General features: G+C 48.0%; 1 protein-coding gene across 1 annotated transcript in view; it reads left to right on the top strand.

The window, feature by feature from the left end:
• Nucleotides 1–574, top strand: part of SVIL (supervillin) — a 63,005-nt gene extending 62,431 nt beyond the window's left edge. The window contains 2 exon segments of the mRNA XM_086614852.1: nt 174–329; nt 455–574. Coding sequence (XP_086470978.1) covers nt 174–329; nt 455–541 — 243 coding nt within the window. The 3' untranslated portion in view covers nt 542–574.
• The last annotated feature ends 19,830 nt before the right edge of the window (nt 575–20,404 follow it).

Genomic DNA, 20,404 nt, shown 5'->3' with positions numbered 1-20,404 from the left:
CTTTTGTTAGCTGTGAAGTTGCTGTAGGTCCACCTGTGGACCTGGATGTATAGCTTTGTGCCCCGTGGTCCAGGCAGTGCAGGTTGATCCCAGGCCACCCGCAGACTGCAACAGGAGCAGTTGATGGTTTCAGCATTGTGATCCTCTTCTCTGTTTTCCTTTTCTCCCTGCAGGATGCTGACGTTTCTAATCAGATAATCCTTGTAGAGGACGTGCTGGCCAAGCTGTGTAAAACAGTGTATCCACTAGCAGATCTCTTGGCTAGGCCTCTACCTGAGGGAGTTGATCCACTGAAGCTTGAAATCTATCTTTCAGATGAGGACTTCGAGGTATGGAGAGACTGGGTGCACCGTTACTCTCTGCATGCGTGTCTAAGCATGCTGTGAAGTCATTTGACAGTTTCACTACTTACAAGTGTTTTTACTAATGGCTTATCCTCTCCTTTTAAATGCAGGTTGCATTAGAAATGACGAGAGAAGAGTACAATGCACTGCCATCTTGGAAGCAGGTTAATCTGAAGAAGGCAAAAGGACTTTTCTAAGTTGTGTTTATTGGAGTGAGCACTAAAGGGATGTCTGTTCTCACTTTCTATGTCCTTTAGAAGAATTGTGTCCCACATTTGCAAAATAAATAATCTGAAGTTATTAGTGACTACCTATCTGGAGGTGTGTAATATTCTAAAAGGCCAAGAGAACCCTTTGGAAATGGAATTAAATTTCGACTCCTAAAGGTAAAGTGTTTAAGCTCTGCTCTCCTATGCACTTAAACAGTAGTTCCTTGAGCTACTGCAGCAGGTGTCCTTTGGCTATACACAATACTTGCCATTTTTGGTTTTGAAGAAGTTCTCTTTGTAAAGTGTTATTTTGTTAGTTTGTGGATTACAAAGAATTTATATTTATATAAACACATAGAACAAGTATGTATTTAACAATGCAATATATATTCACTTTCAAGACTTTCATGTCAAAACTACAGAAAAGTAGCTGGACAACAGTTGCTTGTACTGAATTAGCTATACCACCAGTATGTATCCCTTGCGCATTCTGAAAAGTTTCTCTTTGCAATAGGTAATGAATTGTTCCCAGTGCTGCTTCAGGTGCTAAACTGAACAAAGCATTTGTATTTATAGCATGGGTTTCTTGAGAAACTATGCGAATCAACCTTTATACTTTATTATCCAAAAATGTATAGTGCCTTGTTTTTTGTGTACAGTTTATATACAAAAAAAAAAAGAGATTGGTCTGCATTTTGAAGATGGCTTAGAACGGTCTCCTATGTTACTTTTGTAATAGTAGAAATAAAAACATCTCAGTTTCTAATACTTGTTGTAAACATTAAACATGTCTTTTGTGATATAAGAACTGAAAGAAAAAGCTTCCGAATAAACTCTTAGCGATGCTCTGACTTGTCATTATTTTGTACTGTAATCTGTACTAAGTCATTGGAATCTTCCATAACATGGTATTTTATCAAAATATTTTAACCTTAGATATCTGCAGGTGTTGTACAGAGTTATAATTTGAGAAGCAAATTATGTAGAATGAAAATCAATGTATGAGATGAAAGAAGGTTGTGCTACACTTCATTGCTGAACATTGGAACAATCACACAAATCCTGTATCCTTCGGGTTGCACTGTTTTATCCATGAAACCAAAATTATTATGCTGTTTTTCAGATCTTTTCAATCTTTGTGTAATTGGGAGTAAAACTTGAACTAAAAATGAGTATGGCATCGTGTCCATTCTTTCAATAGGCACTGGAGTCAAAATCATTTTCGTTCAGCTAATTAGGACATTGAATGGAGTAATGGAGTAAAAATTTGGTATTGTTTGAAATGTTTTTCAGGCATTTGGCAGGTCTGTTAAAAACTTGTGTGGTTTCCCTCTGGTAGCCTAGTGGGTTTCACATTTTCATTCCTGCCAAGCATAAGTTTCCTTCTGCTGTGCAGCCATTCAGAGCTCCTCCTGCCTACGTAAAAAGCGATCACCCGCAGTGGTGTCTGTTGCTGCTCTTGTCATTCTCCTAGGCCCAGGGAAATGAAGTAGGATCTTTGAATGTGAGAGATGTAGATTTCATCAAGATCTGCAGTAAATATTGCTCCATAGTTAAAATTAGTATTGTTTTGACAGATCAGTAAGTTGTAAGCTAGCCTTTAAGTAAATAAACCAAAAGTCTAGAAATACACAAGTACTATTCACTTGACCTGAGATATTACAGGTGAATTTTCAGCACTAGTGTATTTCCTTTCATTATGGGTTTCTATCAAGAACTGAAACTAAAAAACCCAAGAAAAAGGTAGCCACAGTATTCAGAGCCATTTTTACATAGCCTCCAGCAGAAAGCAAGATGTTCAGAGGAGGAAGATGTGTCTTCTGCATGAGGGATGCTCTTAGTCTGAAAATGCAGGGCTTCATAGTGACAAGTTTATTTTTCGAGCACTGAGAGGTTTCCAAAGTCAATGCTGTATTCATCTAAGTATTTTTGCACCCATATATTTTCCTCTTTCACCCTCTGTGGTGATAAAATCAAGCAGGAATTAAGTTTTGTTTATTCATGTTTAATCTGTACCCCGGGGGGGTAGCAGGTTCCTCTGTTTTGATTTTTCTCTCCAACAGAGAGCTGATTTGCATAGTGTGATTGACCTTGTTTTTCCCTGTGGCAGGGTAGTATCATTTGATTTTGCTTTTGCTTTTTGAAAACACTGTCAGTCCTCCAAGTGCTGCTGAAGGGCAACATCCACCCACCCTTAAAGCCTTTAGAATCTCAGCTAAAAGACAAGACAAGCTGGCTCGGGGACCTGCAGGCAGTGAAACACAAATCAGTGCTGTCAGCTCTTAGAGTTAACCGTAATTTTTACAGAATTTGATATCTCATGTCTCAGTTCCAGGAACCAGGACACAGAACTCAACTTCCTACTTAAGTGCTTTGCTCCTAACACTGCCTAGGAAAACTTCAAGGTTTTGCAGAAAATAAATTATTTTTATTGTCCTTAATTATACTTGGTATTTATCGAACTGCTTTCCTGAATGTGAAGCTGATAACAGAAAGCCAGGTCAGTGTAAGGCCTCAGACAGAAGTGTGAGTGATGCTTTAATTTTCTGCTACCTTTCCTCTCCCCTGTGGGGATGCCATTTATGGTTGGTGTCACGTTTTGAGGTCAAAAGACCAGTCTATTAGCTCCCAAGTCAGGTGAGACCCTTGGGTCCGACTCCCCCTGCCTTCTCTTGGCAGCTCAGTGAGTCGGAGGGTGATTCGTCTGGCTTATTGTGGGATCCGTCACTAATAGACGAACAGGAGGTAATTTGGCCAGTATACCAGCTCCCAAGTCAGACGAGACCCTTGAAATGGGGAGTAGAGTGGTACGGAGGTATCACGGCTCATCCCGAGGCGCCTGGTAAAGATAACCATAAGAATGCCATCGAGGGAAGTGAATCACAACTGCTGCCTCAGCAGTGATGGTGAAATTGTGTCCTTCAGCTACTAAGTCACACCTCCACCCGCCTCCGAGCTGCGACCACCCCTCAAACGAGCAATTTATACCAATCCTAATTTGTGAACACCCCTCACGAGAGAAATTTTCACCAATCCTAATAAAAGTTATGTATGACTAGAGTCACTCGAGCTCCACCTAAAAGATATGAAAAAAGTATAAAATAGCACAAACAAAGAGGATGTTAGGGAGAAGCCCCCCCCATCGGAACATCTGGGATCAGTCGATGGGCTGAACCTCTCTTCTCCCCCCCATAGGGACGCCTATTGGGTAAGAACTCTGTGTTATGTGCACTTACTTAATTACTTACTAACATCTTGCTAGCTATTTAATATTATCACTGATCAGTAATTGTTTTATATTATCACTGCAGTATTTCAATTAAAGTTGCTTTTGTAGTCAGTCACTATCACCGGCTATCCTCGAACCTGTATTCTGTCACAAATAAAATATATATGCATGTTTCCGGAAACTTTTGAATTATTATAAGGAGTTGGCCCATAGTACTACTAGTGACGATCCCTAATAAGTGGGCGAATCACCCTCCGATTCACTGAGCTGCCAAGAGAAGGCAGGGGGAGTCCGACCCAAGGGTCTCGCCTGACTTGGGAGCTGATAGACTGGTCTTTTGACCTCAAAACGTGACAGTTGGAAACTGGAAAGGGCCATTAGTACCTTCTTGAACTGTTTTTACAGACCTGCATGGGAAATACAGCTGAAACAGGTTTTGTCTGGATATGGGGAGGGGGGTATTTTTTTTGTTTGCTTGTTTCAAATAGACCCCCAAGAATACACTTAACGTCTAGGGTGAATTCAAAGGCAAAGCTCTGGTACAGGGACTCTGTATGTGAAAAAGACAGTACCTTGAACATGGCATTCTGCTTTTCTGTCAATCTTGCAGCTTCCAGGCCTTGAGCTGTGATTCTTATCTCCTGTAGTTTTAAACTGCTCAATCCTGACTCTTAAAAATACTGCTCTTTGCAGGAATGTTTGTGTAACCACACATAAGGATTTGTTAGTGAAATGAGCTGGAAACTTGAATACGCAAGTATGCCAGAACAGCAAATAAAACATTATGTCTGAAAAATCTGCAGTCAGTGTTTCTGCCAGAAGAGAAGGGAAAATGGAAGGTAGATATGGGGACAAAACGCAAAACTAATCTAATGCAGTTTGAGGAGAGCTTGTTTCTGTCCACTGCTGTCCCACCAGTCTCCCAAACGGGTATTTAGCTGAGCAGGAGTTGTGGACCCATGTGCGCAACTGGTGAAAGCTGATTCTGAGCTTCCCTGAAAGGCTGTGGTGCTGTCGATGGAGGCAGGGGCAGGCTGCTGCGGTGGAGTCCGAATGCTGCAGAGCCCTCTGTGTTAGAGGCTTTGGCTGGTGAGACGTGTTCCCCACCCAGCAGTATTAATCCCACTTGACTGGAGTGGCAGGAAGAATAATTTTTGACCAGTCTCTGCTACTAACTCTCGGTCTAAATTTCCCTTTTGGATCAAGTAGCAGATGAGCAGAAATTGCTTAAATAATAATATTCTCCAAAGTGCCTGCTTTCCACATCCCCTTGTGTGGAATCGTAGAATCATAGAATGGTTAGGGCTGGAAGGGACCTTCAAAGGTCATCTAGTCCAACCCCCCTGCAAGGAACAGGGATATCTCCAACCAGATCAGGTTGCTCAGGGCCTCGTCCAACCTGGCCTTGAACGTCTCCAGGGATGGAGCATCCACCACCTCTCTGGGCAACCTGTTCCAGTGTTCTACAACTCTCATGGTAAAAAATTTTTTCCTAATATCCAATCTGAATCTACCTCCCTCTATTTTAAAACCATTACCCCTTGTCCTATCACAACAGGCCCTCCTGAACAGCCTCTCCCCATCTTTCTTGTAGGCCCCCTTGAGCTACTGGAAGACCGCTATAAGGTCACCCCGGAGCCTCCTCTTCTCCAGGCTGAACAGCCCCAACTCTTTCAGCCTGTCTTCAGAGGAAAGGTGCTCCAGCCCTCTTATCATCTTCATGGCCCTCCTCTGGACCCTCTCCAACTGGTCCATGTCCTTCTTATGTTGGGGGCTCCAGAACTGGACGCAGTACTCCAGGTGAGGTCTCACGAGGGCAGAGTAGAGGGGAGAATCACCTCCCTCGACCTGCTGGCCACGGTCCTCTTGATGCAGCCCAGGACGCGGTTGGCCTTCTGGGCCGCAAGAGCACATTGCCGGCTCATATTGAGCTTCTCGTCCACCAGTACTCCCAAGTCCTTCTCCTCAGGGCTGCTCTCGATCCATTCACCACCCAGTCTGTATTTGTGCCTGGGATTGCCACGAACCAGATGTAGGACCTTGCATTTGGCCTGGTTGAACTTCATGAGGTTGACACGGGCCTACCTCTCCAGCCTGTCGAGGTCCCTCTGGATGGCATCCCTCCCTTCCAGCGTGTCGACGGCACCACACAGCTTGGTGTCATCGGCGAACTTGCTGAGGGTGCACTCCATGCCACTGTCCACGTCACCGACAAAGATGTTGAAGAGGGCCGGGCCCAACACGGACCCCTGAGGGACGCCACTCGTGACCGGTCTCCACTTGGACATCAAGCCATTGACCACTACTCTCTGAGTGCGGCCATTGAGCCAATTCCTTATCCACCGAGTGGTCCATCCATCAAAGATGGAAACCAAAGTAGGTTTGCAATGGTAGGTCACTGCTGCCCAGAAGGAGGATAAAGCAGCTTGTATGCCCAGGCTGCCGCTCAGACTCGTGAGGCCTGTGTTCACCTGACTCGCTCTCCCAGTATTATGCTGAGAGCCGACAGCTGATGCTGCAGGGATCACCTCACCCTTTTGGGCCCAGGGTGAGGATCATGCTCAGCCAGTCAGTCCTGGCTCTGGGGACACATGGTTCCCTTTGCTTTTCACGGGGCAAGAGCGTGGGGTTGATCATACAAGCCCGAGGTGCTGCCATGGGTAGATGAACACTTCTAACCTTCCTGCTGAGACCGGACATGTGAATCAACCTCTGATGGGGATGAGGAGGTTGAGGTGCAGTGCTTGAAATGCCAGGTTGGTTCTCCCTCCTCTGCTCTCATATTTACATGCCCTGTAAGGTGAATGCTGATTCTATGTTGTTTTCCTGTGATTTGATCAGTGGAGTAAGACAAGCACCTGGAAGAGCAGCTAATTGTGAGTAACTCCTTTTTCCGCTGCTCTCCTGGTGAGTTAGCAGCTAAAACTGCCTGAAGAACAGTCTGGAGACTCAGTGCAGTTTCCTCATTCACACTGGCTCTGTGGCTAAGTTCTGTTAAAACCTGTGACTGGGGCAGCATTAGTTTTTCTCTATCTAATCCAACTATCCTGGTCCTACAATAATAATACAAAAAAAGAGCTAAAATATTTTAATAATATTTTTCCCTCCACGTTAAGCCTTAGCATGAGTGCTGCACTGGTGTCGTGCTAGCAGTATTTTTCTGAGCACTGACTTCTGAACTTGGAGGTGAACAAGCGCAAAACCTCTCCACAGCAGAGGCATGGCCCGAATACCCGAGCACTGAGTTATGGCCAAACCCAGAAGGACAAGGACGGAGCAGCAGCTCTTCCTGCTGGTGGGCAGGAGGGCAACCCCAGGGACTGTCTTGGTCAGCCACTGCCCTGCCTGTGAGGGAATCCGCTGCTCACACACGTGGTACCTGCCCACGGGGTGATACCGCTCCTCTCCAAAACCAGTGTCTCTTGGGTTTAGCAAAGGTGCTGGCTGCAAGGCATCCCACTTGTTCTGCGATGTGCAGGTGGACTTAAAGTCTCTGTTTGGCAGCCCTGGGACCTGCTCTGTATCAGGAATGTTGCATGGGGGATTTTCCAGTTTGGTTTTGTGAGACTTGGGGTAGATGAGAGGACTATGCAGCCAAGTGGCAGTATTTCACCAGCTGTGCAGCTGGCAGCCCTGTCTCATGAGAAGGACAGCCCTCCTCCATGTTCCCCTATGCTCTGGGGTGGTCGAGAGCAGCGTTGACTGGGAGCCAGTCAAGTGGAGATCATTCCTAGAGCTGGAGAGTCACTAGAGGAGCAACCCCGACTCGCTGGTAAAGCTGCACGCTCTGGAGCTGAAGCAAAGCCAATCTTTATCTCTGGCTCATGCTTCTCCTGAAGTGCAGCATGTTTCAGAGGAATGGTGAGAAAGAGGGAGCACCACATGCTGTGTGCACACCATCATCTTTCCTGCAGCTGGGTTGCTTTGCCTTTGGGTGCTCCCTGCCCTTTTTATTCCACGGGGAATCGGTGCAATATGCCCAAGTGCCAAGGCAGCAGGCACATGAGATCAGCAGCACGGACTGCATCTTAACACTCTTTCATGCCAAATCTTGTGCTCTCCATAAGGATGTGCAGCCCAAGGGGCAAAGATGGCCCCATCCTCTTTCTACAGCCACAGTCATAAGGGCAGCCCCATGACTCGAGGTCCACGTGCAGTCCTGATGCACTGACAAAGCAGAAAGCACCAGTTGCTCTCTTGGCAAGACCAGAGAGTGCCACTTGCACAAAGCTTCATAAATCTCCCCTGCTCAGTGTAGCCCCTTAGACTAGCACAGGAATGTATTTTGACAGCCAGGACCAGACTCTGGACAAACTTTTTACATTCTGCTGCTAAAAGATACAATATCTACGCAAAAGAAGCAGCTTTGTTTTCTGCTCTCATCACAATAAGGAGCTGGGGTATTTGAAGCAAACTTTCCTTTATCTTTTCAAATAGAAGGCAGAGAGAGTTGTAGAGATTGATGGTAAAAGCTACAGAATGTGCATCTGAGGTCGCTGGCTCTGCTACACCTGCCTGCATGCACACGGACCAGGCCTTGTGCCAGCAAACCCATGCAGCCATGCAGTTCTACGCTTGTCGCCTTACCAATACAACCAAGCTAGAAGCGGCCTTGAGGAACTATCTAGCCCGGCTGCCTACACCACGGTTGCAAACAGCACCTAAACCACCCCAAACTCTTGCTCTCTTCTCTGCAGGGACCATGGAAATATTCACCACGATACCAAACCAGAGAAAAGTCTTAGAGCACATGCTCTGATGGAAGAGCAGGAGAGGCAGAAGAAAGCAGTCTGTAGTGTCCCCATTTTCCATATTATTAGCTGATACCTGTTCAGCTTCAATTTTAAACTTCCTTAAAGGGTGGTGTTTGCTCAGCCTTCCCCTCTGCAGCCTGTGTGTTCCAGGCTGTGCTCACCAGCACGTTCATTTTCCAGTGGCAATTGCTGAGCCATTGGTGCTGTGGTAGCAGCACTCTGACATTTAATGCTTTTAATTTAGAAATATGCTGTATAAACCAGTAACTGTTTACATGTGGGGCTATTAACTGTCTTTATGTGGCCAGTAAATATATAGTAGCCTCGATATGATCACTACTCTTGGTAATAGCAACTTGCTGTGAAGAAAGACCTCTGCTTCCTAGCTCCAGAAATTAGATGCTGTATATAATAATGTTGTTGAAGTGGTAACACTTTATTATAAAGTGCCTCTGTTTGTTCACTCTACACTTTATAAATTGCTCATGACTTATAGCCAGAAAACTAACTGATTTGGCTTGGTTTATTTATGGGGGCCCAGGCAATATTTTATCATTTCACTTCTATAGCTTTTTTTGAACTTAAGTCATTTATGTAAGGAGTTTCCAAGTAAAATCTCAGCTAGTTCTAATGCTTTTCCTTTTTTCAGCTCTGACTGCTACTTTCATTTCACTGAAGTCTTACAATTTAAATATGGGGTTGGCTTTTTTTTTAAACAATTCTAACTTGTATTTCAGGAATATGATTGCTAGTGCCTTACTGCACAGTTGGGGGAGGGTATTTTTTCCCCTCCTTTCCAAGTGGTTTCTTAGTGATCTGAGAAAGATGATTCTGTTTCAGAAAAGATTTTCAAAATTTGGCTGCAGACCAGAAGCAGAACTGTGCTCCACTGTACCACACCACACCACACCAGTGGAATAAATACTAAGGAACGTAGCACACTTCACAAAACGAAAACTACCAGAAATTGTTTGAGGTTTGGACTTTATCCGGAAGCCTCTGGTTTACTTTAGTATCAAAATTTCTGGCAAAACAGACTTAATTTTTGAAATGCTTTTTGATTTAGATAAAACCATGCGTTCTGCCAACACATGACTGCTGGATGAGAGAAACTCACAAGACGGACTTTGCAGAAGCAGATGCACAACTCAAGGCTGGCAGTAATGTGAAGCATGGAAGGACTGAACAAAATTACACAGGGCAGCAACAGGAACAAACTTTGAAAGCCCCAAGTCTGAGCAGTAGAGGGACAAGTTGGAATTCTTCAGGAATGATCTGTGAAGATGAGATCCTCTGGAACCACCAGTGGTCTTGGTACCACTCTGGACAGAGTAGATACCACAGAAGAAGATCTACAGTTTGTCCTTAAAATATGTACAAAGACTCCATAAGGTGAGGTTTACGAGGAGCCCGTATTGGTTGGACAAATAAGATACCACCTATCCAACATACTTCACTTGTTGACGTTCAGAGACCGTAAGACCAAATGATAGAATAATATGTGTGTTTACATCCAAGGTTCTTACTGCAGCTTCCTCATTTCTGATGACACAGAACTGGCAGTGGTCTGTGAGAGCCTGGTAGCAGCAGATTTGCTTCCAGGTGTGTCCCTAGAACGAGATGGCCCTTATCAGACCCGAGTGTGAAAGTGGAGCTTCTGGAAACATACTTGCGCATGCAGTCTCCTCATTCTGTCCCCTGAAGGATCTCTTATGGGTTTGTTTCTTCCTCAGTGATATACACCAAACCTTTCCCTTTCTTGGCCAAACTCATTAAGAAAAGTTAGAAAACCCTTAAAGCAGCATTTTCCAAAGAGGAGGCTGAGCCATGTGTGGGGAGGCAGGCGGAGGATGTTTGCGAATGACAAGGTGCTCCTGCTAGATGGGATGATTGAGCCTTCTTGGAAGGGATGAGGAAAAACCGTTGGAAAAATGCCAGCACAGAGTGATTAAAATGTATTTTCATTTTGTATTAAGAAGTGGCTGCGGGCGGCGGGCCCGCGGCGCCGGGAATTCACTGCTGGGCGGGCGATAAGCCGCGGCCACCGGCGCAGGCGGCGGCAGGAGGCGGAGCGGGAGCGCGGGGCCGCCAGCACGGCTGCCGGCACGCCGCTTTGAGCTCCTTCCTCACCGGCGCTGGTTCGGCCGCCGCGGGCCGGTGTCACCTGCCGGTCCCCGGTGCCTCGGGCCGGGGCGGCCCGCAGGACACCCCCGCAGCCGGGGCCGCCGGCCCGGGGGCGCCGCGCCTCGCCTCGCCCTGCAGCCGGGCGCCCGGCGGAGCCTTCCCGGGCCTCCCCGCAGCCCCCGCCGCGGCCGCCTCCCTCCCGCCGCACCTCGGGGATGAACCCCCGCGCCCGCCCGCGCTGCCGCGGCGCCCAGCCCGCTCCCTCCCCGCCGGCCTCGGGGGGCCGCCGCCATGGAGTCCCGCCGCCGGCAGGTGGCACCGCCGCCGCGCCGCCCGCGGGGCCCGGGCTGCCTGCGGAGCGCGGCCGCCGGCCCGGCGGGCCCGGGGCAGCGCTGCCGGCTCGGGCTGCCCGCGGGGCCGCGCGGGGTGCCCTCGCTGCAGGCGTTCGCTGTACTCGGTCCATGCCGGCGGGGACGGGCAGTCCCAGTTACTGGTTGCCCCAGCGGAGGCGGTGACGCTTCACTCTACGGCTTCGGAGGAGTTTATTGTGATCGGGGACGTTAAACTCTGCCCCGAGGAGGGGCCTGCGGCAGGGCCGCACACCAGGCAGCAGGCTGGGCTGCCCCACGGGCAGGCTCGGCATCGGCGTACTGGAGGAAGAGCCCAGGAAACGATCCCGGGGCTGCCAGCTGCTGCTGCCGTCCCACGGGGTCCAGCTCCCGCACCGCCGCATCGCTGCTGGCGCTGGGCCTCGGTGCCGGGCTCGCACCCTGGGCTGGCGGGGTTACGGCAGGGTGCCACGGCCCGACGCTGGCGTGGATGACACTATGGAATCGCGTTACCGCGGTGCACGAGCCTCTCATCAAAAGCCTTCAGCAGCCGCATTCCCCCTCTGACATCCCACCGGGGGTGTTAGAGCTGTCCTGACCCAACTCGCTTCCCACGCAGGCGGTGCTGAGCCCAGCTGGGGACAGTAGCTGTGGATGACACGAACCACACCTCCTCCACCCAGAAGCACATGGAAAGGACAAAACCATCCTTTGGCTATGAGAACAGGAATGTCTCCTCGGGAACCATGACCCAGGGGACAGAGGACTGGGGAGAGGGCTGCCCTCCATGCTGACACTGCGCTTCATCAGGGGCAGTCTTGAGGCCAAACGTTTTCCCTGCCAGCTGATTATCTGGTAGGTGGTCTAAGCAATCTAGTGTGGAGGTCCTGTCCCCTGCAGCAGCTCAGGGAATGACTCCCTGGCAGACGTTCCCTGGCTTGGTTTTTCAGCATTCCCTGCCCTGAGATAGGCATGGGGAGCATGGCTGCCCTTTCCCTCTCTCATGGAACCCAGGGGTCTGGGCTGGCTGGACTGCGGCTGTGCACAGAGCACACCCTGAATGCCAGACGGTAGGGAATTTGTGCTGGCTGTGTGTCAGTGGGTATGGATAAGGTAGATCCACATTGTCCTCCTCCACTCCATCGGCCATAACGCACACACGTGTCTGGTGGCTCACTCTTCCCTACTCCAGCAAAATAATTGGCACATTGACTAAAGGAGCAGTGTCTCGCAGCTGGCACAGATCAGCCACAGCTCACTGGCCCCAGCCACTTCACTTTGAATTCGCTCACTTGCTGCCATCTCTTCCTTCCCCCCTTTTCTTCCAGAGCTGCACAAAGAGAGCTGGCAGGGCTGCCTGCCAGCCCGGCGGGCACCACTCACCTTGTCAAGCAGGGCCCCCTCCATGCCTGCTCCGTGCCGTCCCCCCAGCTGCTTCACCCCCCATCACTGTTGTATTTGCTTGCTTTTGAAATTGGCAGGAGATCCTCATCAGCTACGCTCAGATGATGAAAAGAGAGGGAGAAGCACCTGCTGGCATTTGGGGCTTGGGTTTAGAGCAGCACTTATGCTGAATGCATACACCCTTATTTGGGTGCTTGGGGACAGCAGCGTTGGAGAGGGGCTTTTCTTCCACTACTGAAATATTCAGCCAGATCACAGCGCAGCAGTTTGCAGAGAAACCACCTTCCTCACCCCTCCTCCCAAACTATTATTTTTAAGCACTTCATGTGCCGAATACTCAAGCATTTTTTACCTTGCAATGGGAACACTGTTAAGAATGGCCAAATGGACAAACCATTAGCAGCCTCTTGCCCTGTTAACGCTAGCGACACTACGTGTTGTCACCTGCATACATCATGTCTCTTCAAAGCATTTTGATACCACAACAATTTCAACCTGTAAGACATACTTTCTTACCTAGGAGGAGACAGTCAGTGTCTGACATCAAGTGAGAAGTGAAGGACATTTGTCCATGACATGAGAACTAATAGAGTGAGGGTAAACTCCCTGTGCCGGATGGTTGTCGGCAGTTTGCTCATTTCCAAGGCATAGAGCCAAACAAGTGACCAAAACCAGGCTTGGACTTTCTTCTCTCTCACTTGCTATGACTTTTTCATAAGGTTTATTACTGTATATACAGAAACGGGAGGGAGGTGAGTCTTGCACATTTGGCCTGAAGCAAGTAGTGGTTACGAGCCCCATACGCTCCGAATCAGGGAGCAGCCCAGGGCTGTCTGTGCACAGAGCACTGGTAACAACACGAGGTGCAGCCCGGTGCCACACAGACGTAGCAGTGAGTCTGACAGCAATGCTGATGCATTCACCTGGCGTTGCACCTGAGCTAATAAGCCCTGGGTTTGTTAGCTTGGGCACAGCACTGGGCTGACATCAGGGGACCTGCACTGGCCCCTAGCCCAACTGACAGGGATGTCTCTGGGCTGTTTCCCTCAATTCTGGTGGTGAGTAAGCACAGACAACTTGAGGGCCAGGACAGCTACATCGTTCAAAGACTCCCTCACTTTTTGTAGCACTTACTGAAGCTGAATCCCCAATAGTTCCTCAGGTTTTACTCCTGCCTACAAGAGGAGATGGCCAGGACTGAGTAAGCTAAGGAAAGACATGGAGGCATCTATAAACGGTTTGTCACTGTGACCACTGCAATGCCGTGCCTGCCCGCTCTTCCTTTCGTCCATTTTCAGCCTTCAGACTGGCAGAGCATCTTGCACCTGAATCCGTCTCACGGCTCCACACAGGGGCTAGGAGGAGATTTGAGGAAGCACTCACCACCACTCAGATGTGTAGTCAACAGAGCTCTGCTGGGTTCTGGGGTCGGAATCACCTCCAAAAGTAAGCAGGTATGTCAAGTCAGGTGAATTGTATCCAGAAGGTTTTTCCCCTCTCCTTACTGACTGTAAAGCAATGCAGGGTGTTTGGCTCCACTATAGAGTGAGGAGAGAGGAATCCCACTGCTGGAGTCTGGAGATGTTTAAGCTTTCTCAGTAAGCCAGGGCTGTGTGCAGGAGGTCTGCCCTGAGCCCTTGCCATTGCAGCAGGACTCCTCCTGCCTAGATACCTTTCTGCCTGGAGCTGTGCTGGAGCTCAGGGTGCTCCTGCTCTCCCTGAGGGACTCCAAGGCGCAGGGGTCTCCACTAATCATCTCGGCACAAGGCACACCAGACCTGGCTGCTGTTAGGCTGATGGAGGCAGCACTAGCTTGTATTTATCCCTTAACACTCTAATTGGAGCTGTAGAGAGATTTGAGGTTGAAGTCTGACCTGAGGGGCTGCAGAGCCTTTACCTTCCAGGTCATCTTCCTGACCATCCGATGTGAGCCTACTGGGGCAAGGGAGAGTGGAGAGGACCTTGGGCAGGTGACTCTTGAGTCTTCTACCGGCACTTCAGTGCTGGCTATTAAGGGTCTGGAGACCACATCACATCGGCCGCTCCATGGAGCTGACCCTTCCTGCCCAGGTGTTGGACAGCTCCACAGGTTGAGTCCGACTTAGTAAATATTCATTTCCAGAATCATTTGCAGTCTACTGAAATTTAAGCCATTTCCTGCTAAAAAGCCATTTTTCTAAAAGCTGAAGGCAGTGAAGTCAGGAATGCTCACTTACTTTGCATCAGCAGACATGATGCCTCAGTCATCGAGTGAGAAAATAGCCCAGGGAAGTGAGAGGTGCAATGATGAAACGCCACGAACAGCTGCTGAAAGTGTTTGTGAACCCGGAGTAACTTTGCATAAAGCACCACAACAGAAATAAAGCCCAGTTTGATTAAATGGTTGGATTCAGGAAAGCAGGTCACCTCCTGGAAAGTGGCTTATGTAGGTGTGAGGCGATTCAGGCTGTTTCTGAAAAGGGAAAATATGCAACAGCCTGCTGGCTAAAGCACAGGCCACCCCATTCCCAAGTAAGGCCACAGACTTCCAGTGACCCTTGTCATCGCCCCTCCAGTCCCTGTGCTCTCGGAGAGTACTAACGTCCCTCTGCCTCATCTCTGCCTCCGATGCCAGAACACACACACACACGCACAAGTGCACACACATGCATGCAAACAATTCCAAAATTGCTGAAATTCATTCCCTACACAAAAGCAATTTCAAAGGTGAAATTCAAAGGTGGTGAACCTTTCTGCTCTCCGTCAAATAACACCCAGAGCTCCATTCTTTAGGTAGCACGATGGCCAAAATCACCAATGGAAACTATAAGCACTTGGCATCTGAAAATCAGGACACGTTCATTTTTGTGTCTAACCTCGAATAACTGCTTGGAACTAATACCTGATGGTCTCCCCTGAGGACCCAGGGGCACCTTGGAGGTCACTGTAGGAGTTGAAAACCTTCAAGCCCCTGTGACCACGTGGATCAGTTGGTGGCTGCTACCAAGCCTGCCCCTGTAACCAGGTAGGCTGGAAAAAGAAAAGCCATTTCGAACTCAGTTTGTTGCTGTGACTTGTGAGAGGTGGGATCTCATGGCCTGGGTGATTTCTTTGCAAAATGGCTGGCAGGGAGCCTGGATACACATCCTGGCTCATCTCTGCTTTCTCTCTAATTTGGCCCAAGCAGTCGAAAGCAAATGAGGGAGGATGTAGGAATAATATGGGGAAAGCTGGAGAGGTTAGAAATAATAGAGCAGGAAACAACCAAATTAGATAGCGCCTGGGAAAACTGAAGTTAATACATTTGGGAGAAATAATCTAAAATGCTGCTCATCAATAGCAGAGAGAAACCTGGAAAGCAGACAACTGACAGCAGCAACGTGGGACAGGACAAGCCTGTGTGTTTTGGGGCTGCCCACCCAGGTATCTCATGGCAGAGTGAGGATGTGCTGGGGCTGCACCTGGGCTGTTGCAATGGGAGCTGTGCACCTCAGGCCCCGGGTGATGCAGACAGACTGGAGGGCTTTCAAAGAGCACCACCACAGAGGAGACGTGGGAGGGAATGGGTGAATGAGGAAAGCCTGAAAGAATTCAGCATAAACAACTTTTCCAAATGATGACTAAAGGAGGAGGATATGATAACCCTCTGCAAGTATTTGAAGGCTATAAACACCAAGGGTGGCTCATTTGGGATAAGATTAGATGCAATGGGATGAATTTACGGACAGGAAAAAATGTGTTTTACACGAGGTCACAGGTACGAAGCAGCAGAAGGCAGCAGAGTTTCCCAAAGTAGGGCTGGAAGTCCCCTTGGCATATACAAAACTGCTCCAGGTATGAAATGAAAACACAGGTATAAAAAGAAAATAAGGCCATGTGCTGTCAGAGCATCATGTGCTGCATTCTTCCTGGAAATGAAATTCAAATTAAGTCAGGGTGATAGTGACAAAATGTTTCTCCTATCCCATGGCAGCTGATTGCACTGTAGGGAATGAGGTGAAGAGGCCTTGCACATTTCAAGAAGGAACTTCCATACTGGGATCAGTGGCATAAAAATTGAGCTTACAATCTTCTTCCTGCAGAGAGCAAGGTGTGGTTGGACCCCTTCTTATCCATGGAGAGAAAGGGATCCTTATACTGAAGCTTTTCCTGGCATGGTTGGACTGTTTTAGAGAGGCAGGAGACACATGCACCTCTCAATAGAGATGTCCATCCTACATTGGTCAGCCCACCTTGCACGCTGCTGTCAGGTGTAAGATGTTGTAGCACTGCAAGGCCCTTCTGGCCAGCACAGCTAACAAAAAGAGAAAGAAGAAAAAGGAAAAAAAACATTTCAGAGAGATTTTCTTCATCTTACAAACGGTGAGGTGGCTCATGAGAAGAGCGTAGGTCCCTTCACCTCCCACTTGAATGGATACTGGAGGTGAAGTCACACCTCCTGCCTTTCAACACCTGTCTTGGATGTCCTGGGTCACCCTGTGGGTGTCATTTGTGGTCCCATGACCACACAGGCAACTCAGGTGCTCAACTTCAGGTGCCCCGAGCTGTACGGCAGCATGACTAACAAATATAGCACAAATGTCTACTGCATTTATTTGTTTTCTGAATAAAACCAGTGGCCAGGCACTCTGTGATTTAAATAAAGCAAATACTTTTGTTAGGAAAAGACATTCTGAGACAGTCAAACAAATCTAGAAATAATTTTTCCATACCACATTGTGGGAGGGTTTTTTTGGCCAGGTACCCAGTGGCCAAGCTGTAATTACTTCCTGGGGTCGCAGCTACAGTCAAACCGGGGAAGGGGCGCTCCTGTTCCATCGCTGAGTTTTCTTCACAGTGGAAGTGAGGTGCAATTTTTTGCCTTATGTTTTATTCAGACCTTTTCGGAGGCTCTGGCTTTTACAGGCATTTTTGAGGAAAAAATCAAGACTTGGATGCAATCCTATCACCTGCTGACAGCTCTCTCCACTCCAGTTGGTATAAAGCTAGGCAGAAAAGGGTTTTTCCCCCCTCCTCCCTCTCTCTCTTCCTCTCCCACTCCCCTAAATGTGTGTAATCTATAGAGGCCAGGGTATTCAGTGCTGCTCAGATCCCGTACTGTGTCTCATTAAAATGTCAGACTCACCACTGCAGACCCAGGGCACTCATTCCTATTGACATCAATGGACAATGAAGTCGGTGGGAGTTGGGGAAGTAGAAAAAGCCCACAACTTTCTTTATGCTGAGATTAGTGATCAGAGTAGCTTTAAATTACATTAAACTCCTCTCATGTCATTAAGCAGAGTTGTCAGGCTGTCCGGTCTGACACAAACATTTCAGTAAATTTTCCCTTCTTGTGTGACTCGGGTGAGAAACATGTGTCTGACGCTCGCCCGTGCTCCACTGACGGGCTGTGCCAAGGCTGTCTTGTCCCTGCTCATCAGCAGTACACGAGGAAAATGGATTTTATTGCTGTGTTTCCAGCTTTTATAATGCATCACACAAACCGTTTAATAAGTACGGAGTAAAGTGGAAAATAAATCATTCTGAGAGAAGCCCGAGGTGATCTGAAAGCCAAGCACAAAGCTGTCACTCCACTTCTCTGGGACAAAACCCTTCCATCCCTTATATTCAGACTACAGAATGGAGTTAGCAGCTACTACAAACTCAGTTGTTCTTTACATAATTGCTTCCAAAACTTATCTAACACATTTCTTAAGGGGAAAACAAGACTGCTCACAGAAATAATGCAGAACCTGAAAATAAGCATTGACCAGAGCTAAAATTTCAGTTTGGAAAACTGATCCATTGCTGTCTGTCACCTCCCTCACATTTAAAAGGATCTTTGTACTTTCAAGTTCAGACAAATACATGCCTTTCCCATAGATGAGACTTCTATATTCCCAAATATGTCTAGTAATGTTTCCAGTTTAATTCTGGAAATGATTTTGAAGAGGACTGTCTCTCCTCTAATAAACTGATATAATGGAAGCTCATTAAACATAATCAAAAGGTTTCTCATGTAATAAATTATTGTAATATTTTATCATGTATGAAAGCTTAGGTGATTCTCAGCACTGCTAAACCTCCCGTTTGCGAGCTACTCTTCCAGGATGTTACTGAGGAGTTATTTTTCCCTGGGTTTTCCCCAAAGAAAAACAAAGAGTTAATGCTTCTGCATCAGTTCTAATTTTCTGCTGCACCAGACGTTTTTTAGGGAAGCTGAGGGGACCTGGCAGCAGCCACGACGGCTTGGTGCACGACACCCTGAGGTTTGGTCCCGGAGCGAGGTGGCAGCGGGCAGCGGCGTTGCTCCACCACGGGCATGGGCACTGGTGCCGCGGCCAATTTTCAAGTCAGTGCTAAAAGGGGCCAGTGCCTGCGTGGCGCAAGGCATTTAATTAGCATGTTAAATACTCACATGTGTGTGTCAAAACAGTGCCAGCCAAGCAGGAAAGCAGCGTAACTCACAGTTTGAAGGAAATAATCATATTTGCAAACATTGGGGTTTTTTTGTTCCCCTACGTCAATTGTTGCCTTTCGAATAGTAAAAGGGAATCTTTTTTTTTGGAAGCAGAACGTACATTGAAGTTCCTTATTAAATCAGCTGGCTGAACTGCAACTGCTGAAGGCAACGGTGAGAACTCGCCAGCTTCTTTTGAAAAGCATCCTCTTGTTCTGGGCATGGTTTAGGCTATGTGAGATTATTACAGATGCTGGACTCCCCCCCAGAGGGTAGGGCACGCACATTGGCGTGCATCGTTACCCATTTCTGGGACACTGAAAGGCTGACAGAACAAGTTATCTTGCTCCACCTGGAACCAAGTGAAAAGGAGATTTCTTTCTCTTTGATTCCTCAGTGTCTTGGCCAGATGAACTTGGAAACTCAACCTGCCAAATTCACATAGTTTGAGAGGGTTCAGATTAAACCTATGGGACCTTACTGTGCTTTCCAGAGCTTTCTCCTCACATTCTTCCTCTAGCAATCCCTTCCAGCTCCATCAGCCCAAGGGCCTGACACAAAAAATCCTAAAGAAAATGCCTCAGTCCCAGTTCTTTAGCTGCCACCTGGCACGAAGCTGGCCCAGCACACACATGCTCATTTCTCCCATTTGGGCCATCTTCACTGGAGGGCCAAGTGGCAGTGGTCCCACTGCAGCCTCTGTTGCCTTTCAAACCTTTGTACCTGAGACATAAAGTGCCCACACCTCAAAAACCCAAACAAATAAAACACAACAAAAAAAAGCCAAACCCTTTAGCTCCCCACCAAATTCTATTTTAGAGACAGTATGAGTTGTATTAAGTGTAAAGAGTAGCATCAACATTCAAATTACAAATCTCTGAATTGCAAATTGCTGCTCCCATGGCCTCGCTCCAGTTAGAGAATTGCTGGGCAGGTGGAGCAGGAGTGCAGCCTCACTGGCGGGTGCTCCGAGGGCCCACGGGGAGGGAGCTAATGCTCCTTTGGGCATTACGTCCTGCCCTGCTCCCTTCCCCATGAGCCAGGCAGCAAAACGAAACGCTGCTGCCAGAGAAGAGGAGCTTGTAGTGACAGGACAAGGAGCAACAGTTTCAAATAGAAAGAGGGTAGGTTTAGACTGGACTTAAGGATGAAACTTTCTACAGTGAGGGTGGTGAGGCACTGGAACAGGTTATCCAGAGAAGTTGTGGATGCTCCATCCCTGGAAGTTTTCAAGGTCAGGTTAGATGAGGCTTTAAGCAACTTGATCTAGTGCAAGATGTTCCTGCCCATGGCAGTGGGGTTGAGCTAGGTGATCTTCAAAGGTCCCTTCCAACCCAAACCATGCTATGATTCTAAGAGCCACCTGCAGCAGAGTGCCAGTGAGGGGGGAGCTAAGAATTCTGGGCACATTTCAGGACCAGGCCAGGCATAGAGACAAGCTGCTGCAAGGCGGCCTTGACCAGGAGTGTTTTGGTCATTGAGTACTGGTCACTTGGACTCAGTACACTCTGAAAACATATTAGATGACAAAGTCCTGGCCACTGGGAGCTGATGAAAATGAGAAGGCACTTGGGGAAGTCTGGGAGCAGC

The sequence above is a fragment of the Tauraco erythrolophus genome, chromosome 7, assembly GCF_009769465.1.
Source record: "Tauraco erythrolophus isolate bTauEry1 chromosome 7, bTauEry1.pri, whole genome shotgun sequence".
Lineage (NCBI taxonomy): Eukaryota > Metazoa > Chordata > Aves > Musophagiformes > Musophagidae > Tauraco > Tauraco erythrolophus.
The sequence above is the reverse complement of the archived record's forward strand: the minus strand, read 5'-3'. Positions and strand labels throughout refer to the sequence as shown.